A 24,316-nucleotide genomic window follows, 5' to 3' on the forward strand; every position below is an offset into this window, starting at 1 on the left:
TTGTCCTCATCTTTATGGTGAGACTGTCAAGGGATGTACAACTTTAGATAAACTGTGGGCTAAATCAGGCAATATAAAAGATACAGACATGCTACGTAAAACATTTCAAATGCATAGTTGAGCTTCCCGGAGAGAAAGAAAAATCTTCTGGAGCCAGCAATGAAAGGCAACTGCACCCACGGAAGTTGCCAGATTGGGCAACCTGACTGGAGGTTTAACGCTCACCCAAGACCAGGGACTTTAGGCTCAGCCAAGGCAATAAGTTAGACCTCAGGTCTGATTTTAAGCCACACTCTTGAAGAGTGATACCCAGTAAAAGAGACAACTAGAAAGCAATGTGCTCCCTGTACAAGGAATCACCTGAATGTTTTCTGCCTGGGGCGAGGCTCAGTGTGGCAAGGCAGACTCCTTCTGTGAGAAGTGGTCATCACTACTCTCTTTAGGCAGATCGTAAGTTTAATTTGAATTTATACCACACTCTGTGAGCTGGGAATCAGTAATAACGAACACTGCAGTATCTGTTAGAAGCAAACATAGACATCTTTGAAGGGGTGTTTTCAAGGAAATTGATAAAGATTTCCCAGAATCGTTTAAGGAAATCCTCGTATTCAGGAAGCACAACAATTCCTGAACAATATAAACAAATAGTAAGAAGTAAAACTTCAAATTCCATCATAATGAAACTGAAGAACCATCAGAATAAAGAGGAAGTCTTAGCTGTGACCTAAAAGAAACGATAAGATGAGCATAGAGACTCCATTTCACCAATGACATGTGTGCAAAGCTCTGTTTTTTGATCATGATTCGTATGTTCTGGATTTTAAAGGGATTTTCCTTTATTTCATACGCAACTCATCCATTTACAAAGAATTCTTTTTAGAGGCTATTGAAATGCTAAAAACAATTTAATTTTTTCTTTGATGAGGAAAGTACATGAAATTCATATATTGTGTTGTCCACTTTGAGGAACAAATGAAGTTACAAAGTGGCTCACCAGTAACTGTCATTATATTTTTCTCTCATTGAAGGAATTATCAATTTTATAGAAAATAAGAGTTTTCACTTGTAATGCAACTATATTTCTCTGTTAGGAATTTCTGAGTTCCTAATTCCTGAAATATTCCTAAAAACATTCTTAGAAAAAAGATGATGAATCTAGCAGAGAAAAAGTCTCTTGATGTTGTTTTATCTTTATTCTTTTGATTATAATAAAATACTGCTCTATCCATATACAAGTGGGAATTGACTAAGTATTCTCTAGTATCAGAGGCGTCTAAACACAGATACTGTGCCTCAGAAAAATCTTGCTTGCTGCTCAGGACAAAAATCCAATCTACTCATAGAAAATCATTCTTAACAATAGAAGACACTTAACAACCTATCATACATTACATATATATGTTATATATATATATATATATACACACATTAGTTTGTTTCATAACCATTTCTTTCTCTTCTAGGAAATTATAGCATGAGTAGTAGTTTTGTTTTCTTTTGTTTTTTTAAAGATTTTATTTATTTATTCATGAGAGACAGAGAGAGAGAGAGAGAGAGAGAGAGAGAGAGAGGCAGAGACACAGGCAGAGGGAGAAGCAGGCTCCATGCAGGGAGCCTGATGCGGGACTCGATCCCGGGTCTCCAGGATCACATCCTGGGCTGAAGGCAGGCGCTAAATTGCTGAGCCACCCAGGGATCCCCAGTAGTAGTTTTCTGAACAAGGTTTGGTAAATGAAGGCTCATTTATACAGCATGATTGAAATTAGAATGTTGGGTTTTTTGTTTTTGTTTTTTTTTTTACTTTAATCACTTAATTTTTAAGGTGGCTTATGAATTTCTTCAATTATAAGAAAAAGTAACATTTTCTCATCATGTTTCCACATGGAATTATGCTAAAATAGTGAAAATTCTATTTTTAAAAATACCCTTCAGTAAAGTTAATTGGTTTTTCCTTGTTTCCTTCTATTTTCACAGATTGTGAGTGTTGGGAAGCATGTAAAAGGCTACCATTACATCATTGCAAACTTGGTAAGAGCTCTCTGTTTTTTTCTTTTTCATAAGAATTGCTCGAGCGTTCCAGATTATAATAACTGTGCTTTAAAATAATACTTCAGTAAATGAGTAAACTACATTACTCACTAAGCTTTTTATAACACCTAGGATAATATTTTTGTTACAGTAGTCATCATATTTCTAATGTGCAATTCAATATATGTTGATGCAGACTAGTTTGACATCTGCCAAAGCACATTTAAAAGTGATTATGATATTTGCTTTACTATGATATCACCTGACAAATTAAATAATTGTCTTTTATCTGTATAAATGATTAATGTACCATAATTTAATGTATGGATTAAGGTTGCCAATACTTAGGATATCACAAGGATGATCAAACTGATGACCCTCGTGCTCTGATTTTAAGAAAAGCAAGATTAAAACAGATATGTAAGGAAGTCTTTTGATTGGGAGTAATCCAAATATTTTTAAAATTATGTCAGCTTTTCATGTTGTGTTATATATAGACCTATATTGAAAAAGATACATACACATTAGTATAAAATCCTGAAAGTGCAAATCCTTCTAGATTTCTTGCCAAGGCTCACCAAGTATTTCTTGTTAACTGTGCAGTGTAGAGGGAAAGCAGCCAAATAGGGGCCCATTCTCCTTGCTTCATTAGAGTGCCATCTCCCCCAAGGGCTTAACCTCAGATGTGGTTTATTTAAGAGAAGTTAAGAAGGTTTTCTCCTTTTTCTCTTTTCCTACTATGTATTTCTTTGGTGAGGATCTTTTCCTTAACACAGGGAAAGAACCAAAGGCTGCAAAGAGATTCAGATTTAATTCTCGTCTTGTAGTGAGTGGGCCATCACCCTCTGAGACAGGAATTTTTAGCTGTTAGTGAACTGGATCACACTATGAAATTGAGATATTAAAATTCAGCAATAGACTATCAACTCTTCTTGCATGGTGTTTTTGGAATAAAGTATGATTTCACTAGTTTCATGGATTATCATGAAAATACTGAGAAATGTTGACTTATCTTTCCCATTGTTTTTAGTAGGCCTGTAGTCTGGATATTTTAATATATTTTATAAAAATATAATTCTTAAAATTAGCATATCCTGATATTAATCACTAAAGACAAAAAGCTTACGTTTCTGGAATGTGTATACTCACAATGACATTATACAAGGAGATTCTAACAAACAGAGGGTTTTGACATCCCTTTTTTCAAACAAAGAAATTCAGAAGAAAAAAAAGTCAATAGACTGTCATGCCAGAAATGAATTGTTGACTTCGACAAACTAGTACAAAATGGAAAGAATGGCTATCAGAGCCTGTCTTAAACTTCCCTAGTAGATGAGAGCATACTTAAGATATCTATGTAATGACTAAATAACACCATGAAGTAGAAAGAAATATTTGCTTGTATTAGGGCATATAATCATCACATAATCAAGGGGTACCTGGGTGGCTCAATCAGTTGAATGTCTGTCTTTTAATATCAGATCAGGTTGTGATTGTGGGGTTGTGGGATCAAGCCCCATGTTGGAGTCCACACTCAGCACAGAGTCTGTGTGTCCCTCTGCTCTTTCGCCCACTCTCTTTCTCTCTCTCAAATAAATAAGTAAAATCTTTAAGAGAAAAAAAAAACAAGATTTTACCATATGTATTTGATATCACTGTAACACATGATTAGGTCAGTAACTTGTGCATATCTACATTATAATATATTGTTTTAATTATGCCTTCCTGACTTATTCATTTATTTCTAAATAACTGTGACTTCCAAAACAAGAATGATTTTTGTTCTTAAGAACTACTGCAGAAGATTCCCAAATATGAAATAAATCCATTATCAAAAGAAAGATTATATTAATATAGTTAATGTTGAAAGACTGAATAATTTCCTGCTAAGATCAGGAAAACAAGGATGCCCCCTCATGATTTATGTTGAACATTATACTGAAGCTTCTAGCAAGGGATATTGGGCAAGAAAAAGAAATAAAAAGACATTCAGATTGGAAAAAAAAAGATATTTTTGAATAGAAAATCCTAAGAAATCTAGTAAAAAAAAAAATCTAATGAGAACTAGTAAGTAGGTTCAGCAGGGTTTTGGATAGAAAGTCAATATAAAAAATTGTATATTTCTGTATGCTGGTAACAGACATTCTGAGAGTGAAGTTAAGAAAATAATTCCATTTATAACTTCCAATTACAATTTACAATTAATGAGGAACTGCTATATAACCAATTCAGCAGGACTATTTAGTTGGAGGAAACTAGAGGGAGAGATAGGAAGCTCCTGAACTTCCCTCCTCTCACAGATACGCACAGAGTTATCCCTCCGAGAGAAATCTGGAATCTAGCTCAGTGACTCCTACACATCAGGCAACTAAGAAAGTACCCACATTAAAATGGGTAGGAAATGCTGAGACACACTCTTTCATAAAAACTGTGTATACCAACACAATGTCATACAGTCAGGAGGGCATCCATCCCTAGCTCCCAGCTTCTCCATGAGCAGCAGAGGATTTGAATCATACATTTAGCACCCCAGCTTTTAAGGCTGTCACTCAAGAGACAGGCCCATAGAACACCTATCTATGAAAGTCGATGAGTTATACATCCACAAGACCCACAGGACTATAGAAACAATTCTTAATGGGCTCATGAGGATTCATTGTAACTATCCCCACAGGCTTTATTAGCACAGAGGGATCAAGCAAAGATGCCCATCTCCAGTCTTTCCCTGAAAGGAAATTAACTACCTACTTTATAATCTGCTGCCTGAGAGCCCATAGGCAAGAATCTGCATTAAGGAGCTGCCTGCATTAAGGAGCTGGCTGTGATTCCTCATGGAGTTCAGGGGATCTGGTGGATATTTCTGTCACCTTCTCCCTCTGGCTCAATTCCATTACAAAACCAGGTCATCAACTTGTCTCTAGAATAAGATTGTACACATGCCTGGGGGCCTACCTATTACTGTTCCCACTCAGGGAATGACTGGATCTCATAGCTGAATGTACTTGTATTCATAAATCCCACAGGACTGTAGCAAATAATGAGGTAGTTCTTAACAGGTACACATGAGAGTACTCACCCAGGTATCTCCCCAGGGCTGAACATAGAAGGAACTGGCAAGATGCCCATTTCCCAGTCTTTCCCTGAAATGGGTTTGACTGTATATTTCACAAGCTGCTTGCCTGAGAGTCAATCTTACAATCAGCCTGCATCTAGGTGCTGACTATGACTCTTTCCTTTGGGACACAGCCAGGTCCCTCACTACTAGGAGCCACTAAACAAAGAAGGCTGCTTGAGTAATCACACAGATTTAAGAGACAACCAACAGTTTAGTCTGTGCTAATTTGATGAGGGTCATCTCCTATACAACACCAGGGTGTCAAGACTGGCAGAGGTATGTGTATTATCTAATGTGTAGAAACCAACCAGTACAGAGAATCAAGAAAAATGAAAATACATTCTAAACAAAAGTACAAAATAAATCTCCATAAACAAATCTTAATGAAATTGAAATACGTGATTTGCACAATGGAGTTCAAAATAACAGTCATACAGAACATAAAGACTCCTAACTCTGGGAAACGAACTAGGGGTGGTGGAAGGGGAGGAGGGCGGGGGGTGGGGGTGAATGGGTGAGGGGCACTGAGCGGGACACTTGATGGGATGAGCACTGGGTGTTAGTCTGTATGTTGGTAAATTGAACACCAATAAAAATTAATTTATTAAAAAAATAACAGTCATAAAGATGCTTGTTGAGGTCAGGAGAGCAATGTATTAACAAAGTAAGCATTTCAACAAAGAGTTAGAAAATATTTTAAGATATACCAAACAGAAACCACAGAGTTGAGGAATACAAAAACTAACTACAAAATTCTGTAGAGGTATTCAATAACAGATTGGAATAGATGGAAGAAAGATTAGCTAACTTGAAGACAAGGCAGTGGAATTCACCCAATCAGAGAAGAAAAAAAAAAAAAAAGAAAAGAAAAGATATACCTGTTAAGAACTCCCTCATTATTCGCTACAGTCCTGTGGGATTTATGAATACAAGCACGTTCAGCTATGGGATCCAGCCATCTCTTGAGTAGGAACAGTAATAAGTAGGCCTCCAGGCATGTGTACAATCTTTTAGAGACAGGTTGATGACCTGGTTTTATAATGGGAGTGAGCCAGATGTAAATTGTGACATCAAAAACAAAATGTGGGGAGAAATATGGAGAATTGTAGAGCATTCAAAGTTTAGTTGTTTCCAGTTTAAAATAGACTCTTATAGCTATAAGATGTTTTATTAAAGCCTCATGATAACCACAAAACAAAACTTATAGAAGAAACACAAAACATGAAGAGAAATGAATCAAAACATACAAACTTGGGCAGCCCCAGTGGCTTAGTGGTTTAGCGCTGCCATCAGTCTGGGGTGTGATCCTGGAGACCCAGGATCGACTCCCACATCGGGATCCTTGCATGGAGCCTGCTTCTCCCTCTGCCTGTGTCTCTGCCTTTCTCTGTGTGTGTCTCTCATGAATAAACAAATAAATAAAAACTTTAAAAAAAAGGAATTTACTCTGTAAAAAATACAACCTCAAAAATCATCAAATCACAAAAGGAAAGCACAAGAGAGGATGAAAGGAAAAATAAACTACAAATCAGCTAGAAAACAATTCACAAAATGTCTATAGTAAGTCTATTCCTACCAACATCTATTTAATTGTAAAGGGACTATGTTCTGCAATCAAAAGACATAAAGTGGCTGAATGAATTTTAAAAAGAAGGGAAAAAAGAAAAGACCCAACTCTGTATTGCCTACAGAGACTCATTTAAACTTTAAGGACACAAACAGACTGAAAGTGGAATAATGGAAAAAAGAAAGACCACGCAAATGGAAACTGAGGAAAGAAGAAGTAGCTATAGATATGTCAGACAAATTGACTTAAAGTCAGAAACTATAACAAGAGACAAAGAATATCATTTTTTAATGGTAAAGGAGTAATTCATCAGTAAAATACAATATTTGTATATATTTTGTACTCAATATCAGAGCACCTAAATATATACTAAAGCAAATATTAACAGATCTGAAAAGAGAAATAGACAGCAACCCCAAAATAGTAAGGAACTTCATCACCCCAGTTTCCTTTTTAAAAAATTTAAATTAAGATTAATTAATATAGAGTGTATTACTAGTTTCAGGATAGAGTTTAGCGATTCATCAGTTTCATATAACACCAGTACTCATCACATCACATGCCCTCCTTCATGCTGGTCACCCAGTTATCCCAATCCTCCACCCACTTTCCTTCCAGCAACCTTCAGTTTGTTCCCTAGGTTTAAGAGTCTTTTATGGTTTGCCTCTCTCTGTGTGTTTTTATCTTATTTTTCCTTCCCTTCCCCTACATTCATCTGTTTTATTTTTTAAATTCCACATATCAATGAAATCATATGGTATTTCTCTGACTGACTTATTTCACTTAGTATAATACACTCCCGTTCCATCCATATCATTGCAAATGGTAAGATTTCATTCTTTTTAATGACTAATATTCCTCTGTGTGTGTGTGTGTGTGTGTGTGTGTGTGTGTGTTTCACCTCTTCTTTATCCATTCACCTGTCAGTGGACATCTGGGCTTTTTCCTTAGTTTGACAATTATGGACATTGCTGCTATAAACATTGAGGTGCATGTGCTGCTTCAAATCACTACATTTGTATCCTTTAGATAAATACCTAGTACTGTAATCTCTGGGTCATAGGGTAACTCTGTTTTTAACTTTTTGAGGAACTTCCATATTGTTTTCCAGAGTGGCTGCACTAGTTTTCATTCCCACCAACAGTGTAAGAGGGTTTCCCTTTCTCTGACTCCTCACCAACATCTATTGTTTCCGGAGTTGTTCACTTAAGCCATTCTCTCTAGTGGAAGGTAATATCCCACTGTGGTTTTAATTTGTATTTCCCTGATGATGAGTGATTTTGAGCATTTCTTCATGTATCTATTGGCCATTTGTATGTCTCTAAAGATATGTCTGTTCATGTATTCTGCCAATTTCTTGACTAGATTTCTTGTTTCAAATCCCATTTTCAATAATGGCTAGATCCTTGAGGCAGAATATCAACAAGAAGGCACTGGATTTAAATTGCCTATTGGACCAGACAGTCCTAACAGATATCTACAGAATACTCCACTTAACAGCAGAAGAATATACATTCTTTTCAAGCACATATGGAACATCCTGTAGGATAGATCATATGTTAGGCCCCAAATAAGTCTTCATCAATTTAAGAAGACTGAAATTATATCATGCATCCTTTCTGACACATAGATCTGAAGCTAGAAATCAGTTACCAAAAGAAAACTCAAAAATCTACAAATATACAGAGATTAAACAAATGCTTTTGAAAAACCAGTGGCTTCAATAAGAAATTAAAAGAGAAATTTAAAAATACCTTGAGACAAGTGAAAATGGATATGTAACATATCAGAACATGTGGAATGGAGCAAAAGCAGGTCTAAGAAAGAAGTTTATGGTGGTAAATGCCAAATTAAGAGAAAAGAGATATTAAATAGTCTAACTTTATACCTCAAAGAACGAGAAAAAGAAGAAACTAAGCTCTAAGTTAGTAGAAGAAAGGAAATAACAAAGGTCAGAGTGAAAATAAATGAAATAGAAACTAAAAACACAGTAGATCAATGAAATTGAGAGCTGGTTTATGAAAAGGTAAACAAAATCAACAAATCTTTAACTAGACTAAAAAAGAAGAAAGAAGACTTAACTAAATAAAATAAGAAATATGAGAAGATACAACTCATATGATACAAATACTAAGGATCATAAGAAAGTGCTATAAACAATTATACACGGTCACATTAGAAGAATACTTGAAGAACCCAGATAAATTTCTAGAAGCATCCAACCTACTATGCATGAATTATGGTGAAAAAGAAAATTTAAACAGACTAATAATAAGTAAGAACTTTGAAGCAGTAATCAAAATACCCCCACCAAAAAAGTCTAGGACCAGGTGGTTTCATGAGTAAATTCTACCAAGCATTTAAAGAAGAATTAATACCTTTTAAAATTATTCCAGTAAATAGAAGAGGAAAGAACACTTCCAAAACCAACATTATATGGTTTCATTCATATGGGGAATATAAAAAATAGTGAAAGGGATTAAAAGCAAAAGGAGAGAAAATGAGTATGAAATATCAGAGAGGGTGACAGAACATGAGAGACTCCTAACTCTGGGAAATGAACAAGGGGTGGTGGAAGGGAAGGTGGGCAGAGGGACGGGGTGACTGGGTGACGGGCACTGTGGGGGGCACTTGATGGGATGAGCACTGGGTCTTATACTATATGTTGGCAAATCGAACTCCAATAAAAAAATATACAAAAAAATCCAGTGTTACACTAATATCAAAGTCAGACACTACAAAATAAAACTAAATTAAAGCCTTATATCCCTGATGAACATAGATGCACCAATGCTCAACAAAACATTAGCAAATCAAATTCAACAGTATATTAAAAGGATTATACCAGGATCATACCAACATCAAGAGTGATTTATCCCAGAGATACAAAGATGGCTTAAAATCCGCAACTCAGTCACCGTGATATACCACATTAACAAAAGGATAAAAACCGCATGATCATTTCATTAGATGCAGAAAAAGCATTTGACAAAATTCAGCATCATCTTATGATAAAAACTGGGTATACAAGGAACATACCTCAACATAACGAAAGTCATGTATGACAGCCCACATATAACATCATACCCAATTTTGAAAAGCTATGAAAGATTTTCCACTACAGTTGGGAATCGGATGAGAATGTCCACTGCTGCCAGTTTTTCAATATAGTACTGGATGTCCCAGTAAAATACACCCAAATTGGAAAGGAAGACATAAAGTTGTCTCTGTTTGTAGATGATACAAAATATTGTATAGAAATGTATACTGATGATACAAAATATTATAAATATTGCATATACAGAAAACTTTAATGATTTCACAAAAAACTATTAGAATAAATCACTTCATTAAAGTTTTAGAATACAAAATCAATATACAAAAATCAGCTATGTTTCTATAGAGTAACCAAAAACTATCAGAAAGAAAAATTAAGAAAACAGTCTTATTTACAAAAGCATTAAAAAAACAATATAAATACTTAGGAATAAATATAACCTAGGAGATGAAAGATCTGTGCAGTGAAAACTCTAAGATATGGATGAAGAAGACACAGATAATTGGAAAAATATTCTGTGTTCATAGAATGGGAGTATTAATATTGTTAAAATGTCCATACTACCCAAAGCAGTCTATAGATTCAATGCAATCCCTACCAAGATTAAAATAGCATATTTCATAAAAATAGAAAAAACAATCCTAAAACTTGTATGGAGCCACAAAAGATCCCAAATGGCTAAAGCAGTCTTGAGAAAGAAGAACAAAGCTGGAGGCATCACACCTGATTCAAACTAGATCACCAAGCTATCATAATCAAAGCAGTATGGTATTGCAATGAAAATAGACACACAGATAGTGGAACAGAATATAGAGCCCATGAATACACCCTGGCACACATGGTCAATTAACTTTCATCAAAAGAGCCCAGAATATACTATGGGAAAAGAAGAGTCTCTTCAATAAGTGCTGTTGCGAAAATTAAATATTCACATGCAAAAGAATGGAACTGGGCCCTAATATCATACATAAAAACTAATTCAAAGGTGAGTATATTTTTCAACATAAGACCTAAAACTGTAAAACTCCTAGGAAAAAACCTAGAAGGTAATCCCCTTGATATTGATGTTAGCAATTTTTTTTTTTTGGATTTGACTCTAAAGGCACAGCAATAAAAAGCAAAAGTAAACTAGTAGGACCACAACAAACTAAAAAGCTTTTACCTAGCAAAGGAAGCCATCAACAAAATGAAAAGGCAACATACAGAATGGGGGAAAATATTTGCAAACCACATATCCAAAATAGGGGTTAATATCCAAAATATAGAAGGAAGTTTTACAGCTCAATAGCAAAACAAAACAAAACAAAACAAAAAAAAACAACCCAATACCTCAATTTAAAAATGGACAAAGGACTATTTTAACAAAAAGAAAAAAAAAACACAGATGGTCAACAGTACATGAAAAGGTGCTCAACATCACTAATCATGAGGGAAATGCTAATCAAAGCCACAATGGGATATTAGCTCACACCTGTTAGCATGGCTATTACCTAAAAGACAAAAGAGAACCAAATGCTGGTAAGGATGTAGAAAAATGGGAACCCCTGTGCATTTGGTAGAAATGTGAACCAACGTAGCCCATATGGAAAACAATATTGTATATCCTCACAAAATTAAAAATAGAACTACCATGTCATCCAGCAATCCAACTTCTAGGTATATATCCACAGGGAAAAGATCATTATATCAAAAAGGTATCTATACTGTTCACTGTAGCATTAATCACAACAGCCATGGTATAGAAACAGCCTAAGTGTTCACCAACAGATGAATAGATAGTGTGTATATATATATATATATATATACACACTATCTATTCATATATCTATAGATATTCATATATTTATTCATATATATATATTATCAGTCATAAGAAATAAAGAAATTCTGCCATTCTGGCAACATGGATGAAGCAAGATGGCATAATCTAAATGAAAAAAGATTAAGACAAATACTGTGTGGTATCACTTACTTGGGAATTTTTTAAAGAAATCTTACTCAGAGATTAACTCCTAGAGAACATAGTGTTGCTTACCAGGAGCTGGAGAGTGGGGAACATAGAAAGAAGTTGGTAGAAGGGTACAAACTTTCAGTTACAAGGTGAATATGATCTTAGAATCTAGTATGTAGCATGGTGGCTGTAGTTTATAATACTGTATTATGTAACTGAAATTTGCTAAGAGAGTAGAACTTAAAGGTTCTCCTGGAAAGATAAAATAAAAAGGTAAATATGTGAGGTGATGGATATATTAATTAACTCAATGATGGGAACCCTTCCACGAGGTACACATACATCAAATCATCTCATTGTATGCTTTAGATATACTACAACTGCACTTGTCAGTGATACCTCAATAAGATTGAAGAAAAGACTGATTTAGTAGTAGCAAAACCTGATTTCTAAAATAACAGCTTTCATTAGTTATGGGTGGCTACAAGTAGTCCAGACACTTTAAAATATTCCGTAGTCATAATGTTGAAAAAGAAAGCAGAGGATATGAAGGTCAACTCATATTTACCAAAAAGAGAAGAAAGAAGCGAGGCAGATATCTGACATCAATATGTGGTCCATAAAATATATCAGGAATTTACAGACACACATTTTTGCAAAATGAAGGATCTCCATTATTTAAGCAAGGTTAACTCCATAGAGAAGCCAAATTTCATTATGGATATTTTTTTTTTATTCTTTTAAAATGATAATCCTCTATACCAAGACAGAAAACAAGTAATGTCTCAGAAATACGGGCTTCTTAATGGCCATTAAATTCTTTCCCTGAAATATCAAAGGCAGATTCCACATATTTAAATAAAATAATATTCTGTTTCATTATGAGTAAAGATGCAAATGGGTTGTGAAAGTTCATCAGCAGTACTTAAAACTGTCTTTTCATTATCAGTTAAATTTATCATCTTCAATTAACTGTGATTCAATCTCACGCATCCTTCTATTTTGATGAAAAGGGAATGGATGGATGTTTTCCGTGTTCCTCTAGTCCCCTTTGCTACTACTGCAGTGTGCTAGGATCTCACCTCCAGCCAGGCAGAAAGAAATGAGGATCCCTTTCCTTTATTACTCAAACTTCAGCCTGCTGGGCATCCAAGAAGACCCACTCAGAGTTGGCACCATCTAAATAGCATGAGCTGTGCCTGCTGTATAAGTGAATGGACATGCCCCTCCTAGATTCTGGAAATTTCTCTCTACTATCACTGCCATCTAGAGGTACTGGTGAAAGCACATGGTATTTTATTAGATTAAGCTCTGTTCTAGAAATTTCCAAGATACTTACAGGCAGGAAAACATTAGCTGTTGGTTCAGTATCGTTTGTTTTTCAGAGATTTAAGTAAGAAAATTGCTTTCATATTTTCCCCTAGACTTCCTCGTTTCCAGTTCTTTGTTTGCTTTGCTCCCGGGTTGTTTTTTTTTTTTTTTTCAAGACAGGTACGATCATATCATTTCCCAGCTTAAATTATTTCTTTGGCTCTAGGCTGCAAATGCAGTAAAAGGATTCAGGTGCTTTCTAAAAGGGAAAGACCCTGAGATCTCTCCAACCAACCCTACCTGCTAATAATTGTCCCTCTCACTTCCCCATAAAACTTCCTGTAGTTCTCAAAATGACACACTGCCATTGTCACCACCTCCTACCAGAAGAAGCATTCTAAATCTACTCACCGTGCTGTGAACATCCTTCAGGGTGAAATATTGACACTATTGTCTTTCTTAACCTCAGCCCCTTGCTCTCGCTCCACCTGGCACATGCCCCTTCCTGAAACCAGACTCATGCCCAGACACCTGATACCTCTTTTATCTTTGCAGCTTTGGCTTTGTCTCCCAGGGAGGCAGTCCTTAGTCCACCCAATTCTAATGAGCTCCTTCCAGAAAGCTGTCCTGTGTACTTCATCTGATCTTGCCTCTTCTGGGCTCACAGATCACTCCATATACCAATAATATAAAATGCTTTTATTTTTTTTTTCATTTATGAAATCATTATTTTATCCGTCCTCTGTACCAGGTATTATCCACCCTCCTGTGGCCCAGCTGCAAACTAAGACATTACCAGCACATTGCAAGCTCATTAAAGGAAGAAACAATGTCTTTTTTGACCTTATATAGAGTGCCCCTACCCTCTTTCTTTGTTGAAGGGCTCCTGTATCCTCCAGCATGCAGCTTATGTCATCAATGTTTATTTTATTGCTATAATTGTTCTAATTAACCCTCAACATAGACGTTTATTCTATATACTGCAAAATGGGGTTCAGTGTGATTTACTCAAGATCACATGGATCTTCCATCTCAGTAGCAAGATCGAAACACTGTCCTGTCTGGTTACAAAGAACAAATACATTAAATAAATAAATAAAATCAGTATGAGTAACTACCTGGTGTAGCGACAGAGTGAGCATTCATTTAAATATTTCCTCTACCTACTTTGAGGGGGATCTGGCCTTACAGACATTCTCTGTATTTGTATTCAGAGCTTCCTTCAGCCCTCCTCCAGCAGAGTATTTAAATATGTCCACCAGGAGCAATAAGAAACTGTTGGCATCGTCGCACCTGCACCACGAATTCTTAAAATCTTGCTCTCATTTAGATTTTTAATTTTTAAAAAAATACATTCCATTTACATCTAGGAAAACACCTGGCTCTTTCATGGAGTAGTATAAAATTATGGAATGATCAGGGTATATCATTAAAGATTAATCAAAGCTGTTGCTTACCTGTCCCTTACCTCACCTCACACACAGACATGCACACCATCCATGCCTCATTTAGAAGGTAAGGAAGTTCAGATGCAGAGAGTAAAGTGACTTTTCCAGGTGTAGGTGCCTGGTTGATGTCAGAATATAGCCTAGAACTTAGTTCCCTATGTTTGCAAACTAGCACGTTTTTACTCATGGACAACAACCCCACTCCCGATTCCATGAATGCGAAGACAATGTTTTATCTTTTTCTTTGTGCACACTGTATTTTTTAACTTTTCTGCATTGAGCATGTCTGATTCCACCATCTACGTACTTGATCACCAAAAAGGGATACTTTCAATTTCTTAACTACCTTTTTTTTAAAAGATGTTAAAAGGAAACCTCTCCCATTCTACTTGGCAGCCCTTCTGTTAACTGCACCCGAGCCTCCTCAATATGATTTATACAAAACTGCAGAAATGTAATCAGAATTAGACAAATCCTACAGGACGAGCATTTATTAAGCACCTGTGATGTGATGAAGCTACAGATTCAGCAAGATATCTGAAGACCTGCCATTTTAAAATTTCCTTTTGCTTTTTTACCCTCAGAGGATGTATCAGCTGTCCATGGAAATTAAAAGGAAAACCAAGTTGGAAGTTAATATTTCCTTAGGATGTCAGTATATTAGAGAGAGAGAATATATACTGTTTACTTAGTTACTAACCACAGATTTCACACACACACACACACACACACACACACACACACACAAATACTGTAGAGTTACAATCTTATGACGAAACACTGTCCTGTCTAGTGTCTCCTAGAACCTTCGGTTCCACTATACTTTCTAGGTAAACACTGAAGTCTCCATAGGTACCAAGGTAACTGTTCCCAAGAAAATTACTTCACAGTCTAGATCCTATTAGTCTTCTCTATAAAACTATTTTAAAGACTATGAAAGAAAAAATATCGCCTGTACTCAGACAGACATCGCTAATATTAACGGAGCCACCCAGCCCTCATTCAGGTCAGAACTGAAAGAAGCTTAAAGGCAGAGGCGGTAATATTTTGTCTTTCATGCTCAGCATAGCAGGATGGATTCAGAGAAATGTAGACTGTTATTCATCAGTGAGACTTTACATCAGATGGCTTCTCTGAAGGCTCAGCTTTGGCTGTGTGTCTTGCAGCTGTAGTTGATGCTGCAAAAGAAAACGTGGCAGGTCTTCTGTTTCAGCCACCACTGAAAGAAACTAATAATGTCATCAATTAGCAACTAACGCAATACTTGAATCACTGTGGCTTTTGGAAAACTGTTTGTTGTAATTGTTGTTGTTGTTGTTGTTGTGTGTGTGTGTGTGTGTGTGTGCCCGTGGCTCTGCCCTATCTTCTCGTGGAAGCAAACAAATGTTCAGCTGACATTTTACCAGCTAGAGATTGATGGACAGTGTTTTTCCCATTTCAAAAACATAGATTTGCTTTCTGGTGTCTAGTCTTTTTCCCAGTGAAATGAGAATGTTACTGATGAGCTGTCAAAATAGCACATAATAGGCAGGAGATAAATATTTGTTGAGGGGTTTAATTAATAACAGCTATCACCGACTGAATTCAAACCAGATCTGCTAGCGATGTTAGCGTTGTCATTCCTGTTTTGCATGTCAGACACCTATAGCCAGAAAGTGACAGAGGTGGATTCAGAGCCTGGATTGTTTTCGACACCACCACCCTCCCTCTCCTTGGGACATTGTTGATAAATCCCAAAATTAAACACACACACACTTGTGTAAGAATCCACAGGAGTGCAGGGTGATAAAGGCCCATGCAAAGTCATCATGTGTTTTCTGGGTGATCTTCAATAGTTTCTTTAATCTACTGAGCCTTGGTTTCCTTATTTGTAGGATAAGTCTAATAACAAGATGTATCTCTCAATCTTATTATGACAACCAAACTACATAATCTGTATAAAGTGCTCAGCACAGTGCCCAACCTGTAATAAGCCCAGCATCAATATTAGCTATAAATACACAGTTCTGGGGCTTTGGATAGTAACTTTGCTTAGCTGTCAGTAGATTCATCTGTTTTTTCTTAGATAGTCAAACAGCAGTGTGCATATATAACCTGCTTTGTTATAAACAAAAAACACAGAGGTTTTCAAAATCAAGACTGAGACACATTCAGGAAGAAAGGCAACATGAGGTCTTTCTGTTCTCTCTGATTGATGCACTGATTCTTGTTGCAACTGCATGGTCACTGCTGCATATTTTATTTTTGCCAAAAAACAAATAGACAGATAAACAGAACTTTCCCTTAGTTCACTCAACACAGTTCAATCAAATTCACATTTAAAAAAAAAGAAATTGGGGCACCTCGGTGGCTCAGTTGATTAAGCATCTGCCTTCGGCTCAAATTATGATCCCAAGGGTCCTGAGATCGAGCCCCACATTGGGCTCCCTGCTCAGTGGGGAGTCTGCTTCCCCTTCTCTTTGCCCCCACTCCACTTGTTCTCTACTCTCTCTCTCTACCTCCCCCAAATAAATAAATTAAATATTTTTTAAATTAAAAGATATATTAAAAAAAAAACTTGGGGCACCTGGGTGGCTCAGTGATTGAGCATCTGCCTTTGGCTCAGGTCGTGATCCTGGGGTCCTGGGATTGAGTCCCACATTGGGCTCCCTGCTCAGTGGGGAGTCTGCTTCTCTTTCTACCTATGCCTCTGCCTCTCTCTCTGTCTTTCATGAATAAATAAATAAATAAAATATTTTTAAAATAAAATTTAAAAAACTTTACTAAATACTAAGAGAAAACCAGGAAGAAAGCAAATACAGATGCTAGAAACTCATAACAACTTGTGTACATGTGTTTGTGTTGAGGGGGAGGTTACTTTTCTCTGAGCCAATATCTTTGGTTTTATTAATTTGCATTCCTAATAGGTTTTCTTCCCTCTTCTTGAAATTGCCTAATTGTTTTACACTTTGTATTGAGTGTTTATTTTTGTAAGGTACCTTAAATACTTAGCAGGAAAAAAATGGGCTGGGTATAAAAAAAATTAAATGATAGAGATTGAGGAAGAAAAGGGAGGTATGGAGGGAAGGAGAGAGGAAGGAAATGACTTTCCAAAATTTTTGAAACTCAGGTAACTACCTGTGGACTGAGAGAGGACACTTCCCTCAGAGCTCCCTCAGCCTACCTGGTAAACACCATCTTGTTTCCCACCACAAAGAAGTCTATGAATGGCCTGTCTTGCTCTCTTCTCTCCCATTAGTATGTCCCAGGACTTGGAGGGTTGTAGTGACTCATATAATCAAATCTTTTACTAGCCCTGGCTCAAATGATTGGCTCTGTCTGCTTTTAGATCACTTTGTAATTAAACTGAACCCCCTTTAAAAAGTGCTACCCATCACAGTCTCAAAGTATCATAAAACCTTGATATTCCCTTCACATAAGACACATTTGTACACATCTATATCAAAGGGCAATTATGCCCTCAACAGGAGGTTTTTTGATGTTATCATTTTCATCTCCTGTATCCCCCTCCATGCTTCATAAAAGGCATTCAGAGGCATTCAAGAAATACTTGTTAAATTGAGTTGAATTGGAAGTATTTTTATCCTTTTCTCATGTATTAGATTGTGGATGGCAGCATTTAACAGCTAAATTGGCGTAACTGAACCCTTCCTGTTTCCAGCCATTGTTTTATTAGAAATCTAAATAGATATACATGTTTATTATTAACTTATGTTACCATTGAAGAGCTGAAATGTAGACCAATGAACTGTTAACAAACTGTCATATTGATTTCTATAGGGATTCAAGGATATTTCTCTTGAGAGATTTATACATGGTGGAGCCAATGTTACAGGATTCCAGTTGGTCGATTTTAACACACCTATGGTAACCAAACTAATGGATCGCTGGAAGAAACTAGACCAGAGAGAGTATCCAGGATCTGAGACTCCTCCAAAAGTATGTGTTTGTTTCGATCTTATATATTTTTAATGTTTTTAAATTTTAGGGTAGAAACTTCATCATGCAGTTGTTGCAGTCATTTTTTGTCGGCATAGCATAGTGTAGGGCAGTAGCATTTTATCACTATCACTGCACTACTCAAGCCTTTAGTAATTTCTGACTTTTATATGTTAAAAGCAGAGCTGTTAGACATTAGCTCAGGTAGTTTACTCTTATCATTATTATTACTTTGCATAGAGATTTCCATGAAGAAACAATGTTAAAACAGTGTTTCATAGACTAAATATTTCAATGTAAGCAAACATCGGTAATTAGCACATCAAAAAAACCACCATTAGACAAAAACTATATTTGCAAAGTCATTTATAATGAGGAGAGAAATTGGGAGAAATGTAAAATGTATAAGCTTCTGCAAAATTTGTCTTTCAAACTAACAGTAAAAAGGTCAGGTTGTTTCATTTTTCTCTGGTTGACACCGCAGAAGTATGTTATTGGTACTCACAAAAGAAACTTCTCATCATAGCCCATTTTTTCCTCACCTGGGAAGATAGACAACTTCCTTAGATATTATGTAAATAATGATATAATGTTTCACAAACTCCAACTTGGTGGTTTTGAACTCTTACATAATAAAGTATTCTCATTCTCAATGTTTATTGCTTCTTCAGTGACATTATTTTCTATTAAAAAGTTTTCAAATGTAGTTTGGAAATTCAAGCCTAGAAAACTATGATTGAGAGGTAAATAGCCTCATTTCTTTTGTTTTCTAGTGTTAACACTTTCCCCACTAGCCCCAGTTCCCCTCTGTAGTAACAGCAATTTGGCTAGCCATACCATCTTCACTAGTCTGTAGATTTGTGAAATTTCAAAACAGAGCATTTACTGAGCATCCACTATGTATCAAGCACTGTAATCCAACTGTCTGATTTTACAGATTAAAATTTCAGATTATTAAATGGGTCTGTTAATGGGCTGTCTCTGAGTTTGCAGGATGCCCAGAATTGAATCACAGGCTTCCTGAGTCTTAGACAAGTGCACTGTCCAGTATATTATACCACCTTTCATCCTTAGATAATACATGTGAGAGTGTATTAAAAAGCCAAAATATTTTCAAGATGCAAATCACCCCCAAGGTTAAAAGAACCTTGAGAAGTCTTTTAGCCTTTAATTAAGCAGGTTCAGAGATAAATCATCCCAAAGTTAACGTACAAAGAGAAGATCATTAAGCTTCCTTTTGAATTCATTTCTAATCTGGCCAGTTTGCCATCCTGTTGTCATGTATACAGAGACTTCCTTGCCCTTCTGCTCCTCCTGCTGAACAATTGTGCTCTTCCTTCCTCACATCTGTTGTCAGACCATCATTTCTTCTACATCTTTCTTCTACAAACCACCTTTCTAAGATCTTGTAACCCTTTGAGCTTTTAGGGTCTGGAACGGGCCTTAAACTTCTTGACAGTATTTTGTAGCTCCATGTGAATACTTTTCATCTCAGTGACAGCATCACCATGTGGTTAGAGTATTGGCCGTGGTCCTTCCTTCTGGGCTCACCAGAGTGGTCATTCCTTGCCTATCTTACCTTTAGCCATCCCAATGTCTCCTGTTTGATAACCTCCAACTAGACTTATCTGTGCCACAGCAGGAGGTGCTTTGTTTTATATGTAAATACATCATTTTCTCATCTTTCACAGCTCTTAGAATGATGCTAGGAACTTATTAGCCACTTCACAAATATACACAACCTATTCTTATTATTTATTTTAGCTATGCTCTATAAAGTTACTGTGAACACTGACTGAGTGAATGCTGAACCCTTGCTCCTAGGGGAAATACAAGGTTAGGTTCCTGCAAGCCTCTGGTCATAATATTTTTGTCAAGTGATCAAGACATAACATGTAACATTGTTTTAAGTCTGTTTAAAGACACCTTATTTAATGCATTGCTGAATTCATACCCAGCAGCCCTGTAACTCATGCCTCAACAGGGCTTATCCAACACATGTGTTTTCTCCAGAAGATACATCACAGCTTTCTCACACTGAGGTTCACAGGACAGCATAACTACACTTTTGGGTCATTTTAAAAAGTGAAACCATCAGAAAAAAGCAAATCACTTTGGAGAGATCTGGCAGTAAATAGACCACAAAAGGCCTCTTGTTTACAGTAGGAGACCTAAAACAAGAAGGCAGTGTCGCCTTACTTGATTACAGCTGGGGTGTGTGTGTGTGTGTGTGTGTGTGTGTGTGTTGTGTGAATCAAATGTTTCACCACTCTACACACGTTTGCAAATGACCCACTGTGAGTGTTGATTTGGGGGTCACAAATTTTAGCAAGTAGACAAATTTATGAATACAGGATCCATGAATAAAGAGGATCAAATGTACATAATTGAATTGTACTTGATCTTTTTGGTGTTGTGTCAAAGATGTAAAATGTGATTTCTGATCTGTCACCCCCTGCCCTAAAGAAAATGAAATCTTTGAGAATAAAGGTGTTCTATAATACAGGCCTAGCAAGTCCATTAGATGTGCTTGCACTCCCTTTCTGTCCAGCCAAAGGACCTGCCCTAAATGCCTCCCTCTTTACCAGTCCCTGTGCTCCTGCTTTAACCTCCACTGTCCTCCACGTCATTTCCATTTCTCCAAATCCAACCACCTGCTAAGCGTTTATCTCACATTCTACTTTCTCTACAAAGCCCTTTCTTTGTTTTCCAATAAATATGAGCCTGTTATGCTGTGTAATCATCATAATATTTGACTGTGTCATTCTCACCAAGGACTTCACATAATTTTTTGTGGACTTTATGTTCCACTTCTCTAACCTCCTTTGGAGCAGTAACCATCTGTGACACAGCTTTTTGTCCTTGCCATTCCAAGCCAGTGTCCAGCACATGTTTCAAAGAGCTCTCAGATAATGATATTTCATCCTTGCAACCAGCACAGAAAATAGTCACTATTATCTCTTTTGGTTTGGTTTTGCTCTGTTTTGTGTTCCAAAGCTGGAAAATGTACACGTCCCCCCAAAAACATGAGTAGTAGAGTTAGAATTCTGGAGTTCTTTCTTCTCAAAGCCCAGACTCACAGTGCTATGCCATGACTCTGCCAAACTCTGTCTTGTTATCTAGAGACCTTGGTAAACAGAACTTATTTCACCACCCCAATCACTGCTTAAAGCAGGAAATAACTCTTGGCCAAGACCTTAGTTTTACCCTGCCCTAAAATGAAGTATTTATTCAATAAGAATTTTCTAGATGCCATCTAGAAGCGTGTGCCCATAAATATGATTTCTTGGACTTTAACACAGTAAGACATGTGGAAGAGAATTAAATCCTTTGAAAACTATTGCTTCTTTCCATGTCTCAGCTCTATGACCTGTCAAAGGCCTTTGCTGTTCTACCCAACTGTCTGCTTTGCTCTGCTCCACTCTGTATGTTATCTTTGCTTTTTTTCTAGTTCACTTGTTTCATACAAATGGATGGACTTTTTAAAACACAGCAAGTGCATTTGCTATTTGGTGCGATCTCTTCTCAGCTTTTTTTCTCCCTATTAAAAAAGCAACAGTGTTTTTCTTTTTATTTTCCTTTCTTGATCCTAAAATACTAGCAGTACATTTTTCTCATGCCCTTTATGTCTTCAGCAAGTTCTACTTTATTTCTTTTTTTTCTACTTTATTTCTTGTTTTTATTTCCTTACTTTACAAAATGAAACCAAACAGTGGTTTGATAGCTTTCTCTCCTCAAAGATGTGCTTGAACCATGAAGGGGAGGAGGTATCTTTCTATTTGGTTTCATACCTGGAGTAAGCCTCTTCATTTCTGTCAGCCTCCCCATCCCAACTGTGAGGATGTAAGCCTACACTTAAGTCTATTTTGTTGTATCTTTGAAGAATATATTGCAAGGCTGTTAATTTACATGTCTCATATACATCTTTCTGGTGAAGTTTTTTAATTAGGTTCTCTACCATCAAAAGTTTCTGTCTTAGGATTTATGTTCTTTATCTCATCCACATTTCAGCCTCTCTTCCCAGGAATGCCAGTTGGTATGCTTACTAGTCCTATTGCCCAAGTTTGCTTCCTGCAATTTGAGTTTCAAATGATCTTTTTTCTTTTGTAAGCAGCCAGGCAAAGAGATCATCTTCCATATTCCACAGCACAGAACTACTTCTAGTTCAGGCTTAGAATGTGTTCCTCCCAGAGAACTAACCATGAGGAATTCCTGAAACAGACCGTGCAGGTTTTTTGGTCATGATTAGCGGTTTGTGCTCTGCCATGCTTCAGGAAAACCATGCCCTATTCACACTGTATACATACTATCTGTTCTTTTTGTTTTCAGCTTAAACAAGTTACATTTTCTTCTATTTTTCCTTTCACTGCCTTTCATAGCCTTAGTAATTTTTTCCTAAGGGCTTTGTCTTTTCTCCCAGAGAAGAGAGGGGCAGTCATCAGAAAGCACATGGAGTATACTCACTTCCTCACTTTGGCCCTAAGTTACAGTAGAAATGGAGGGGGATGACTTACTGCTCCTGAGAACACTCATAACAGGTGTTGGCATAACAATGCTCATTCCTGCGGAGCACAGTGACCAGTGCATACACATGTTAAATCAGGTGCTATTTCTGACATCTTCTGTCTAAGGAGCAGTAAACATTCTCACGTTCTTCTGAGAAACCAAACCAACATAGACACTTCAAGTCAGGAAACACATATTAAATCTCAAGAAGCCCTGCTAGGCATTTCAGAAAAGGAATCCCTGCCCTTCTGGGACTCAACTGCAGCACGTGACCACAAGGCAGATGGTGGCTGTCATGCACTTAGCTTCTTATACTTTATCTCTTTCTACTCAGACACAACAAAAAGAGGGCTTGCTTTTCTCAGCTGATGGAAACTGTGCATTAGAATTTCTATTCTTCAGAGTATGTTTTCTCCTTTGAAACTCAGAGTGGTAAAGGAGCCCCTGGATGGCTCAGTCGCTTGAGTGTCCCACCCTTGGTCTCAGCTCACATCTTGATCAGGTCTCAGGGTCTTGAGTTTAAGCCCCACATAGGGCTCCAAGCTGCCCATGGAGCCTACTTAAAAAAAATAATAATAATAATAATAAGAGTGGTAAATTTTGGTATACAGTCTTTGTAATAAAGTGATAATAGAAATTTCTGAAGCTGGAATCAATTAATTATCAGTAATTTAACTGTCCTTCACACAGGAAGGGCTTAATGTCATAAACCGAAAGAGCCCCCAGACTGTTTCTGGATTGATAAGATTTTACGACTCACCATTATAATTACTTTCATTTTGTTAGTACACATCTGCTTTGACTTATGATGGAGTCCTTGTGATGGCTGAAACATTTCGAAATCTCAGAAGACAAAAAATTGATATTTCAAGGAGAGGAAATGCGGGGGATTGTCTGGCAAATCCTGCTGCTCCCTGGGGCCAGGGAATTGACATGGAGAGGACGCTCAAACAGGTAACTCACAATGTTATTTAAGTGCAGTTTGTTTCACAGTCCTGTTTAAGTGGTGCATTCAAGAAAATGGAATAATTTATCTGAGAATAAATATATATTACAATTTCCATTTTAATATATTAAGCCAATATTATTTTTGAGACATTTCTAAATAAAATACTGAGTAGAATACTGTTCATATCTTACAGAGATGCTTAGTCAAGATAAACTAGGTTACACCACAGTAGTAGACAACCCCAAGTCCCACTAGCTTTTCTCACTCAAACATACATTAGATTAGGAGAAGTATTCTGCTTTATTATAATCACTCAGGGACCCAGGCTGACAGAGCAGCTACCATCTTAAATGCCACAAAGAGAAATTGAGTTATGGAAGGTTTTGAGTTGGCAATTAAGTGCTGTGGCCCAGTGGTAGCACTCATCACATATGTTTACAACTT

The 24,316-nt window shown here is 36.7% G+C and overlaps 1 protein-coding gene across 6 annotated transcripts in view; it reads left to right on the forward strand.

Annotated features, from left to right (window-relative positions):
* The window catches only part of GRIA4 (glutamate ionotropic receptor AMPA type subunit 4), a 366,663-nt gene that overhangs the window by 273,600 nt on the left and 68,747 nt on the right, over positions 1-24,316 (forward strand). For all 6 annotated transcript variants that reach the window (XM_055306749.1, XM_055306748.1, XM_055306750.1 and 3 more), the window contains exons 6-8: positions 1,975-2,028; positions 18,259-18,417; positions 23,710-23,877. In XM_055306749.1, coding sequence (XP_055162724.1) covers positions 1,975-2,028; positions 18,259-18,417; positions 23,710-23,877 — 381 coding nt within the window. The remainder of the gene's footprint in view (positions 1-1,974; positions 2,029-18,258; positions 18,418-23,709; positions 23,878-24,316) is intronic.

The sequence above is a fragment of the Nyctereutes procyonoides genome, unplaced genomic scaffold (assembly GCF_905146905.1).
Source record: "Nyctereutes procyonoides isolate TBG_1078 unplaced genomic scaffold, NYPRO_anot_genome, whole genome shotgun sequence".
Classification (NCBI taxonomy): domain Eukaryota; kingdom Metazoa; phylum Chordata; class Mammalia; order Carnivora; family Canidae; genus Nyctereutes; species Nyctereutes procyonoides.